This window comes from Stylophora pistillata, chromosome 10 (assembly GCF_964205215.1).
Source record: "Stylophora pistillata chromosome 10, jaStyPist1.2, whole genome shotgun sequence".
In the NCBI taxonomy this organism is placed as follows: Eukaryota; Metazoa; Cnidaria; class Anthozoa; order Scleractinia; family Pocilloporidae; genus Stylophora; species Stylophora pistillata.
Genome location: NC_142528.1, coordinates 17,569,001 through 17,580,248, shown reverse-complemented (window position 1 = coordinate 17,580,248; position 11,248 = coordinate 17,569,001). Strand labels below are relative to the sequence as shown.

The window sequence follows — 11,248 nt, the reverse complement described above, 5'->3', positions numbered from 1 at the left end:
AGGATATCTGGGAAGGGCTAGGGATGGTAAAGGACGGCTATGGATGGCTGGGGAGGGCTAGGGATGGTTGGGTATGGCTATGCATGGTAAAGGATGAATAGGGATGGTAAAGGAAGGCTGGGGAGGGCTAGAGATGGTAAAGGATGGACAGGGATGGTAAAGGATGGCTAGGGATGGTAAAGGATGGATAGGGATGGTAAAGGATGGATAGGGAGGGCTATGGATGGTAAAGGATGGCTAGGGATGGTAAAGGATGGCTGGGGAGGGCTAGAGATGGTAAAGGATGGACAGGGATAATAAAAGACGGCTGGGGAGGGCTATGGATGGTAAAGGATGGCTAGGGATAGATAGGGATGGTAAAGGATGGATAGGGATGTTAAAGGATGGATAGGGGTAACGGATGGCTAGAGATGGTAAAGGATGGATAGGGATGGTAAAGGATGGCTAGGGATGGTAAAGGATGGATAGGGATGGTAAAGGATGGATAGGGAGGGCTATGGATGGTAAAGGATGGCTAGGGATGGTAAAGGATGGCTGGGGAGGGCTATGGGTGGTAAAGGATGGATAGGGATAGTAAAGGATGGCTAGGGATGGTAAAGGATGGCTAGGGATGGTAAAGCATGAATAGGGATGGTAAAGGATGGATAGGGATGGTAAACGATGGATAGGGATGGTAAAGGATGGCTAGGGATGGTAAAGGATGGATGGGGATGGTAAAGGATGGATGGGGATGGTAAAGGATGGATAGGGATGTGGCTAGGGATGTGAAAGGATGTATATGTCGTCTATATGGAACTAGCAATATATGTCGTCTATATGGCATTCAGCCATGAAGTACATACCCGATCCTCACTCTTATCCGCCATTTTTTTTGTCACGCTCCGCTGACATCTAATACGGTCGGCGTATATACGGGATCTTGTGATTTTCCTTATTTGGTGACATACGGGACACGGAATTTAGTTTTGGCGGGCGAAACGAACCTTGTCTCTCGATCAGAGAAGCGTGGAGTTCCGTTGGTATTTTGCCTTTTCTATTTAGATCTTGCCTCTCTTAAACACAATGAGCAACCCAAAGAACAACGATAAAAGGCAAACAACACCATCATTCAAGTATGGTGAAAGAGGTAAGTGAAATTGTTTTTTATTTATTCAAAGTTCCAAGTTTATTTCAAACGTGAATGTGCTTTTGATTCGTGGTCAGAATAAGCCCCAAAATTTGTTGCATTTCAATGGCTATAAATATCAGCTTATAGAGTGATCTGTTTCCATAAACTATGTAAACGTTTACTTAATTTGAGTTTGCAGACTCTCAAATAGAAAGAGGGGGCAACAGAATTATACTTTTGATCGTTAATTTGAAAACACGCCGTACCAGCCTCATGCTCTCTTTCTTAATTGTTCTAAAATTCGAGATCACTGTAATTCGATTTTTAATCCTGGCATACAAGAATTGTTTGTTTTTCTATTAATTTAAGTAAGAATCAGAGACGAGGGAGCATGCTTGGTGATGTTGATTTCAAGCTTGCTCAATCTCTATACTTTGCCAAGTTGGTGATGATTTCCCAAGATGTATTCACTCATACATTCACTCAGTCAGGGTTGTCCCATAAAATCTCAATTCTAATCCACATTAGAAGTGCATCTTTTTGTGTCTGAGGCAATAAGAGTCTCTATTAAGTCAATACTGAGTGCTTGCGATAAAAATTGTTCTTATGTGTATATGTAACTTTGTTCCTAAAACAGATTTTGCTATGGTTGCAAAACTTGGACAAGTAAAGAGCACAGAGAATTCAGAGCTAAGACAACCGTGAGAACTGAAGTCAATTCAATGATCCATTCCAGGATATTTTGTAGGTAAGAATTATGCAGCTGCCTTTGCATGACTGGGATTGTGGTAAGATGGCACAATTTTGTATGGTAGAGCTTCCCGAAAGCAGATACCCTTTGGATGAGAAAGGATCTCTGCTTAGGAGGTTAAGGTGTAATGTTTGTAACTGGCTGGCTTTACAAGGCACATAATAGAACTATATCAACTTGACTAATTTTTGCCCCCGAAGTATGAATTGTAGCCGTAAGTTTTACTGAAGCAGTATAGAAAAGTTACCAAAACCTGTTCAATTCATTGAATTACATCATTTTGCATCAAGGAAACCCTAATCACAAGGGAATTATCTCGCAAATTAAACTTTCTAAGAAGTAAATTATCTACTGGTGGATGAAATATCAGTTATTGATCATTTCTGTTGTTTTTTTATTTCAGAGTACAGGAAAACAGGAAAACATAGGGAAACCACAAAGAGGTAGCCACTGCAGCTATCTAAATGCAAGGACAAACTTTGCTTTTTAAAATTTAATTCTACGTTTATTCTGTTTTCTATTGTTCATGAAAAATTTGCATTCTATCATTTCTGTGTAAACTGAAAGTTAGTTATGTTGTCAGAGCTCATTTTTGGTAAGTTTGATAGAGATTTTTCCCATTTGAGCTCGTTAACAGCCAAAAACCTTTCACCTTTCACAAGCAAACTAGTGACGTCCGCCATGTTCTTTGGTATGTTTACCCAATTCAGGTCACGTGACCACCAATGTGAATCGGTCTATTTCAGACGAGAACTTGAAGACTTTTTGAAGGGCTCCTGTAACCTCACTCGCCAGATCAGATTACTTCGATCTCAATGCCATGCACTGATAGAGTATAAATTATAATTAGCCGATGGAAGAAAATGATTTAGTAGAAATAAGACCATACTATGTATAAGTGATTAATAATCGTTAATATGAGACGAACAAATTCTACGAGGGTCACGAATAAAACTCTGAAAATTCCATATTTAAATTACATGTCAGTCTCAATATCTCAATAAAGTTGAATGAAATGTTGACGCATTTGAGAGATAACAAAGTACTAATTGAAATTTTACGCATGTGAAAGAAATGATTAATGATTCTAATAACGGCTGATAGATTGAGATAAATGCGAGGCGGGCACGAAGTGCGACTCGCGCGCGAGGAGAAAAAAAGAGATAAATTTGAAAATGCTGCTCCCCTTGCGCGCGATTCACGCTTACCTTACCGATGCCTGTGCAACTGACAAAAGCAAAAAAGCAAAAAAATTACTGTACTTCTCAAGGCTAAGTGGCTGTTACAGTTTTTTCAAGAATAAATGCTTGTGCGAGGCACGCCTAACGGGGTCAGTTTTTGGCCAGTAGCTCGCAAATTTTCCGAGCACAATTTTATAACAAATGATACAAAAAATGTTACTCGTACTTTAAGAAAATAAATTGACTTATTCATATTAGAAATTTTTGAAAAAAAACAAAAAGGACAAAAAGGATGAATTTGGAATTTGCGGACGCAAAGATTAATTAATTGGGCTTAGCAAAGAAACCGTACGACTTTGCACGCACAGTTCCATAGAAAACCATAACAGAAACTGACCGTGAACTCGTCCAATACTGACGCTGGACGGGTTGACTTTATTTAATTATATGTTATAGAATTTGAACTCGTGGCCTCTCTCTTTCCAGGCTACTTAGCCACTCCCCTACGCCACATCCGCACACATATTCTCCATCAGAAGAAAATCTTGTGATTCATCTTTGAATAAGAAGATAAAATACGGGTTAAATAAATAAAATGCTTGTAAAAAGAAATTTATAGGAAAAAGCATTGTAAAAATTTTCCTGCAAAAGAACCACTACCCCCTGATTTATGAATTAATACAAAAAGTCCATTCCCAGCCTTTCATTTACTGTTATTCCAGTTCAGTGCCCCACTCCTACTTTGATTTACTCCAATCAGTTCCCCTCAGCTGTGAAAATAAACAAAACAACCAATAGATATAATTTATCGAGAAAATGTCTATCAATATCTTTCGACCAATGAATTGAAAGGAAAGAACGCTTCAAATTTACCTGATTGGTGGAAAAACACTATAAATACTGCACCCATTCGCGTTAGAGGTCCTCGTACACCCACTTTCATGCGGAGTCGTTCCTTTTGTCGAAAAGCTGATAAGCGAAAATGGGTAAGTAATGATAAAATCAGCACAGTTTATCGTAAGTACAACTAGTTACAATTAATTACAAACCTAGATGCGCTGAATACAAAATTGGTGGCTAATAACGTATCTGTTTGTGAAAAGGAAAACGTCAAACTGCGCAATTAGTTTTCTCAACGAGTTTCTCTCATTTTCCTCACAATATACGTTTGCAGTTAAAAATATAGCAACAGTTTTAATTGTCTTCAAATATTGCAGTGGTCGAAATGGTTGTTTCCGTACTTTGCAAACGAGAAAATAGGTTTCTTTTAGTTAATTGAGTTGTTACGTCATTGATAACGTTACGCAGTTTTTGTTCATTCAACGAATTCAACTTTAAATCAGAACCGGAAAAAAAAAGTAAGATCATTTTCTTTGTTTAATCTTCTTTTCCTTTTCTTTGCGTGATACGAAACGAATAACAGCACAAATTTGTGAAAAAAGAATTTTTTGATTCGCAATCTTGAAAGAATTATTGTTTTTAACTGGCCTTTTGTAATGTAGGTCTTTTCACAGTTTTTAACGCCATCCCCTCTTTATATTTTCGGTGCGTCAATGCAACTATTTACCAGATATATCCATGCCAAATTTGTTGTTCTCACAATTCGACGAAGAAAAACAGTTAACGATAACAGCGTTGTTTTCAGAACACGTTTCGGAAACGTGTTTGCAATGGCAATAGTAATTCAAGTGACGACCACTGCGTGTCACGATGATGAAATTAAAAGAAAAAAAGGCTTAGAAAAGTACGTAGCGATAAATTCGAGAAATCCAAACAAGATGACATCATCATCCAGTCGAACGTAATTGTTTCCACAACATAATAAACAATGTCACTTACAGATGTTTGTGATCTTTGCGACTTTCTAAAATACAATAAAAGAATATTTACGTTTAACGAAGACTTATTCTTGTTTTTCCTTTGAGATAGTGGCCAATGAGTATACGCACTCAATTTTTTTGACTGTTTTCAGCCAGTCACTTTGAGAACATGGCAAACTTTCGAGGGCCAATTTTTATTTTTTTCCGTGACATTGAGTTAACTATACTTTCCAAGAAAAACTTTGGTAAAATATTGAAATACACCCGAGTTATTCACAACTGAATTATTAAGCCCGCCAAATTGTGAGAAGCCGTTTACAAAATGTCAACATAAATGACTCCCCGAGAGTTTGTTGCAGCAAAACATCTGTCCCTGGCAACATTATGCATACCACCAAGTTGTGCAGCTTCGATGCAGATGTTGCCATCAGAAGTGAGGTAAACATCAAACATTGCGAATGTACGATATTGCCAGAGATTTGGGTCAAAATGCCGGACGCGCGTGCGCATTGAGAAGTTTATGGCGGCGAAATCATGTAAGGAAATGTATGGGATTTAGACAAAAATCCAAAATACAACAAATACAAGTTAGACTATTCCCTAGCTCCGACTCGAAAAAATGTTCAGTGAAGATTAGGCTGTACTTCTAACATAAAATAATTTAAAAAGGTGTTTGTCTACTTACTTCCCGCAATGTCAGCAATATTCGATATTCAAGGCTAGCCATACTCCTAATTCCAAAATGGCGGCGGCCGATGAGAGTCTGGATCGAATAGCATGAAAACGAGGCATCGAGGGCCAAGTCTCGTGTTTACGTATGTAAATTAATGGCAAAGAAAAAGAGTATCATGCCGCAAAATTGCTGTGTCCCTGGCTGCACTAAGAAAGTTTACGAAGAAGATGGTATTAAGATCTCTTACCACAAGTTTCCTGAAAATAGAGATTTATTTATGAAGTGGATCGTTGCCATTCGAAGAGATGAGGGTAAAGATTTCAAGGTGACAGAACACACGAGAGTTTGCTCGCGACATTTCAAATCGTCAGATTATCTACCGTCACTCACAGGCCGTAAAAAGAGTTTGAAATCCATGGCAGTCCCATCTTTGTTTCCTTGGAAGCTGGGTTCGCCGATCAAGCGAAAATCACCGAGGAAAAGAACTCTGATTTTGAAAAAAACCGCGACAAAATCACAGGAGACGACAATTGCGCCAGCACGAGTCGACAACTGTTCCACGTGCGATCTAGTGACATTTCAAGAATCTCGCGCTTCCTCCCCGTCAACACTAGCAGATTCGGCAAGCACCACAGTAGAAGAACCAGCTGAGGATCTGGAAGCTCTTATTTGCGAACTTAAACTTGAAAATGAACGGCTTGTCGGGGAAATCCGTAAAATCACTATTTCAAATAACAATTTCCAGTCGGAAGTAGAGGAACTTAAACGCCGGAACGATTCCTTGCAGTCAAGAGTGTTCTGCATTGAGAAATTTTTGCCCTCGGAGAAGGATATCGCTTTTTATACGGGGTTCCCAAACAAAAATGTCTTAGAAAGTGTTTTCGCGTTTTTAGATCCTGGTAAGAAAGGGGAAAATATAAATTACTGGCACTCGGATTCACCATGTGATGTCCCCTCCCCACCCTGTCAGAGGGATGAGGAAGATATTCCCAAGCAGGGTAGGCCACGCCAATTGAGCCCAAAGGAAGAATTCTTTTTGACCCTTTGCAGACTAAGGCAGGGGTTCAAGGAGGAGCATTTAAGCCACTTGTATGGAGTCTCACAGACAACAGTAAGCAGAATAATAATTTCATGGATAAATTTTATGTTCTTAAAATTCAGTGTAATTCCAGTGTGGCCATCAAGAGCAAAAGTGGATTTGTGCATGCCTGCTGACTTTAAAGACAAATACCCCTCAACTTGGGTCGTTATTGACTGTACTGAGGTACGATGCCAGATGCCCAAGAGTCTATGCCTTAACAGTGAACTTTTTAGTTCTTACAAAAACCACACAACTCTTAAAGGTTTGATTGGCATCTCACCAGGAGGTGCTATTACCTTCATCAGCCAGCTATACACTGGTCATATTTCTGACAGGGAAATTGTTACAAGATCAGGATTTCTGAATCTGCCTTTTAATAGGGGAGATTCTGTCATGGCCGATAAAGGCTTTACTATTCAGGACCTTCTACCCCTTGGAGTGTCCCTAAATATTCCACCTTTTTTGGGAAGCAAGGGTCAAATGAGCGCAGCAGAAGTTGTTGAGACACAGTCGATCGCTTCTGTTCGGATTCATGTTGAAAGGGCAATAAATAAAATTAAAAATTTTCATATATGGGATAGTGTAGTACCGTTCACCCTGTTTGGGGTTGTAAACCAAATGTGGGTGGTATGTGCCATGCTATGCAATTTTCAGAACAGCATCATAAGTGCATAACTTGTTTTGATAGCAAAATATTTATGTTTGAGGGAAAACTGAAAAAGGCCCTGGTGTTGAAATCTCTTGGCAAATGATTTTTTTAATTCAATTCTTATCCTTTTAGTTTTTATTTTGAATGTAAAATTTTCAAGAAGTAAGTTGTAAAATAACTTTTTGGGCTAATTAACAGCACGATGTTTGTTGAAATTGTGCATTGCCACGTGATGTAGACACCGTAGAGACTTGCGCTATGATTACAAAATTGCAATCCAATATATAGTAATTTTGCAAATATTTTTCTATTCAATAGTCTCAACTGACACTGAAATATTTGCCAGTATTTTTTATTATTACAATAAATTATGATAAAAGGCCAGTTGTCTTTGTCAGGGTATTTGGTTTCTATAAAAAAAAAAAGAAAAAGAAAAAAAACTACAGTTGGCTCCCGATTACTTGAACCCTCAGGGAAATAGCAATGATTTGAGTTATCGAGGGTAAAAATCATATAGAAAATGACCTGAAGGAAAATGTAAATTACTTCGAGTTAGCGGTAAGTTAGAGAGGGTTCGTCAATTATCTGAGTCAAATGTAGTCTTGATTTCTTTACACATTTATGATCACGACTAACTTCATATGAATAGATCACGAGTATTCATTAGACAATAAAATTTGTAACATACTGCTTTGTATTTTTTGGCTATGTTTTACAGAGCAGCAACTGGAAGAAAGTGCTTGAAATAATAGTCACATAGTTTTCCACATAAGTTGTTCCAGTGGTCCTGATCAAACTTGATCCTCTCCACACTTAGTCCTTTACTAGTGTAAACAATAAAGTCACACCATGGTACCCCTGATAGGCCCATAAGTCCTTGCACCTGATCGTAGTAAACATGGCTTCTTTTTAAAGATGGCTTCCCATTTTTGTTTTCCATAAAGAAGCCAGGGTCATCACAAGCCTCGAGGGGAGTCACATGGAATTTCGACGATGGGCATTTTACCTCACCAAGCCCAAACCTGTCTTTGCAGCTCAAGTCAATGATTTTGGCATCTGGGGAACATCCTAAAATTGGAACCTTCGGAGAAACAAACAGTCCACTCTTTAACACTTTTACAGGTTTTCCCATTTTCCTCATATGTTTCTCATATTCCTTCAGTGCCACCGGCTCATACTTTTTGCCATGTTCTACAGCAGCTGAAGAAAATGTCTTCTGTGCTAAAAGATCTTCCACAAATTTGGTGTGGTTCCTCTGTCTTCGGGAAATTTTTCCAAAATTAGAGGCAGTGAATCTCAATTTTCTTTCTCGCATCCATTCCTCACAACTTGCTTGCTCTCTGGTTTTCTCTTCCATTTTGTTTGCCTCTATAACACCAACAGTCAAGCTCTTCAGCAGTTCCATTTCTTTAACAGTGAGGTTGTCAGGGGTCTGAAATGATCCGCAGAAATCATCCAATGGGAACGAAGGGTAGGCCGGGAATTCATTTGCTGTGCAGTGTTCTGTACAGTCAAATCCATCAAACAAGGTTACAAATGTGAAGTTCGATTCAGTAAAGGAAAGCTGATACGATCCAAATGACCCAACTGGGCATTGCCCAAAACGAGTGTCAACAACAGGTGATGTATCAATACTCAAGGGATCAACCACTTGAGTTATGCCAAGCGTTGAGCTATGCTGCTCAAGAGAATGTAGTAATTGTTCAAGCTTCCTCTTCTGATCACTTTCTCCCTTTCTTGCTTCTGTCAGAAGACAAGTTACTCCTGTTTTTTTGACACTTTCAGCATTATTTGCAGGATTTGAAACAACCACATCCATGACAGGCTGGGAGCGGATACCTTCTAGTCTTGATTTGTGCCAATTTTGCAAAGCTGATGTGCATGCACTGGTTGGATTTTCATCCTCCTCATCCTTCAAATCTCGCACATCTTTGCAATTATAAATAGTGTATTTGCAAACTTTTATCATTAAAGCCAGAATGTGATTGCAAAAACCAGATTTACCTGCAGCACAACTTGGCCCACAGTAGGCATACTCCACATTTCCTGTCACCATACAGAGTGCTAGTTTTAAGTTGTGCGGTGCTTCATTGACCTTGAAACTATGAAAACACTTAGCACGGAAGTAAAAATACCTCTGATCAGAGTGCGTTTGTATTTCATGCAAATACTCATCAGCCAGAAACTGCTTGGCTTTTTGTAATCCTGTGGGCAGCGAATGATGCTCACCATGTCGATGCTTTTTTCCAGAATCACTTATATGTTTCTCTAATTCTGCACGAGTAAACATCGGGCCTTTGGCAAGGGATGTACCCCATCCGTTCGCAGGAAAAGCGATGTTCTTTGTGTTGTCCGGGTCCGGCGGAGTCGACAAGTCGGAATCGGCGGATTCGGCTCTTTGGTCCTCAGTACAGACTCTGTTACGATTCTGTTTACGCCTTGTGTAGATAAAGTTTTCATCCGGATCCACAAGGAGATGAGCAACATTTGCTTGGAGGTAGTCGTTGACTCTGTAAAGGAATGAATCCAGTAAGATTCAAGGCCATAGCAACCACAGCAATGATTTGAAGTCAACATAAACACATATCTTACCGCTTACAAAGTTGCGCTTTGGTCGATAATCCTTTACAGCTATCCCCGCGACATTTCAACCAAAACTTCAGTTCAGAATTTTTTAAACGATTCGGATCTCTTCCGTTTAATGAACTTCCCGGAATATCGTCTTCAGTTAAAAACGGAGGACCGTACACAAGAGTGTTTGCAAGAGACGCCATCTTCTGTTGTCTTTGGCGTTGGCCCTCGATGCCTCGCTTTCGTGTCAACTCGGCCCAGACCCTCCGCGGTGGCCGCCATTTTGGAATTAAGCGTTTTCCCTCTTGTCTCTTTTAAATAAAGCGTAATCCATGGCAAGTGATCGTCGATTTGAGGAACAACCCTTCAAGAAGTCAACTAGCTCCAACTCGCATTAAATAAAGGGAAGTTCGAAGTAAGCAAATCATCCATAAAAAGAGACATTTCTAAACAATAAGATACTTTCAAAAGAGCTTGAAAATTGGTATTTTGCTCTGTGGAGTCTTTGATCCTAGACCATCCTTGAGAACGCACCAGAAGGGGAAGCGTTAAAAGAAAAACCTCCTCGAAACCTTCAAACTGTCGCCATATTTATTTTTCTTGTCCAGCAATGTTTGACGGGAAATAAACTCAATCCAGATCGCTTATACTATAGTACAGCCTTGAATAAATTTATTTTCTCGCGCGAAAATTAAAAAGGAGATCAGAGAAATCTGTAAAGTACCTTCGTTGAACTGTGTTTACAAGAAGGTGAAAAAGCCCTTTTCAATTACAATTTGCCAAGGTCTTCCCATTATTTCATGCAAGTAGTTTAAGGTACAATTTCCAAATGTTTGATGTTGGGGCAAATTTTTCTTCTTTTTTATTTTCATTTTCTCACTTACTTGTTATCGTGTATTCTTTTCTGTTCCCTCCGGTATTTCGTTAGTTACGCTCCTTTGTTATTTGCTGTATGTAAATTTCGTTATAGTTTTATTACCTCGCCCTTATTTATTGCCAGTTTTTGTACCGAGCTATTAGTGTCACATCATTCCTCGAAGTAGGTTTCTTCTTCGGTGGCCCTGACCAACAACCCTATCTTTCTCAGCATTTGGTAAGCAGTTTTGTTTTCATCGTTTTTTTTTTTATTTCATTTTGCAGTCGCCTTAAAGTAGTTTTTTCTGTATTGTAACTTATTTTTTCGCTCCTTTGTAGGAATTTACTTTCTTCGCTGATAGTAAACACATTTGCTGACATTATGAACGTGTTGTGTATGTAACTGACCCTTGCCAGTTCATTTTGTAAATTCCAAATGATGGAGTAAATTATGGCGCATTTATGGACAGCCTCGAACACCCGCTCAAGCTCTAGGAAGGAAATGGCGGGTTCATTTCAAGAAGAAGCGTTGCAAGAAGCTTTATTCAGCTTACGAAAG

The 11,248-nt window shown here is 39.1% G+C and overlaps 2 protein-coding genes and 1 long non-coding RNA gene across 3 annotated transcripts; 2 read left to right on the top strand and 1 right to left on the bottom strand.

Moving 5' to 3' along the window:
• The first annotated feature begins 905 nt into the window (after positions 1-905).
• LOC148722069 (uncharacterized) lies at positions 906-2,421 on the top strand. Its single transcript, XR_015992428.1, has 3 exons — positions 906-1,126; positions 1,746-1,856; positions 2,263-2,421. It is a non-coding gene; the product is annotated as an uncharacterized LOC148722069 (long non-coding RNA).
• A 3,287-nt stretch (positions 2,422-5,708) lies between these two features.
• Positions 5,709-7,289, top strand: LOC111336484 (uncharacterized). Its single transcript, XM_022942587.2, has one exon. The coding sequence runs from the start codon at positions 5,709-5,711 to the stop codon at positions 7,287-7,289; it is 1,581 nt and encodes a 526-aa protein (XP_022798322.2).
• A 310-nt stretch (positions 7,290-7,599) lies between these two features.
• Positions 7,600-10,090, bottom strand: LOC148722068 (uncharacterized). The gene is made up of 2 exons (XM_088735860.1): positions 9,856-10,090; positions 7,600-9,773 (listed from the first exon to the last, which is right to left on the bottom strand). Exons 1-2 carry the CDS (start codon positions 10,035-10,037, stop codon positions 7,976-7,978), a joined length of 1,980 nt encoding a protein of 659 aa, XP_088591986.1. The 5' UTR covers positions 10,038-10,090; the 3' UTR covers positions 7,600-7,975.
• Between the last annotated feature and the right edge of the window lie 1,158 nt (positions 10,091-11,248).

Excerpts from the sequence above, each read along its gene's own strand:
- LOC148722068 (XM_088735860.1), bottom strand. The coding sequence starts at position 10,037 with ATGGCGTCTCTTGCAAACACTCTTGTGTACGGTCCTCCGTTTTTAACT. Across the intron at positions 9,774-9,855 it reads AAAGCGCAACTTTGTAAGCG|AGTCAACGACTACCTCCAAG; the intron begins GTAAGATATGTG and ends ATTCCTTTACAG.
- LOC111336484 (XM_022942587.2), top strand. The coding sequence starts at position 5,709 with ATGCCGCAAAATTGCTGTGTCCCTGGCTGCACTAAGAAAGTTTACGAA.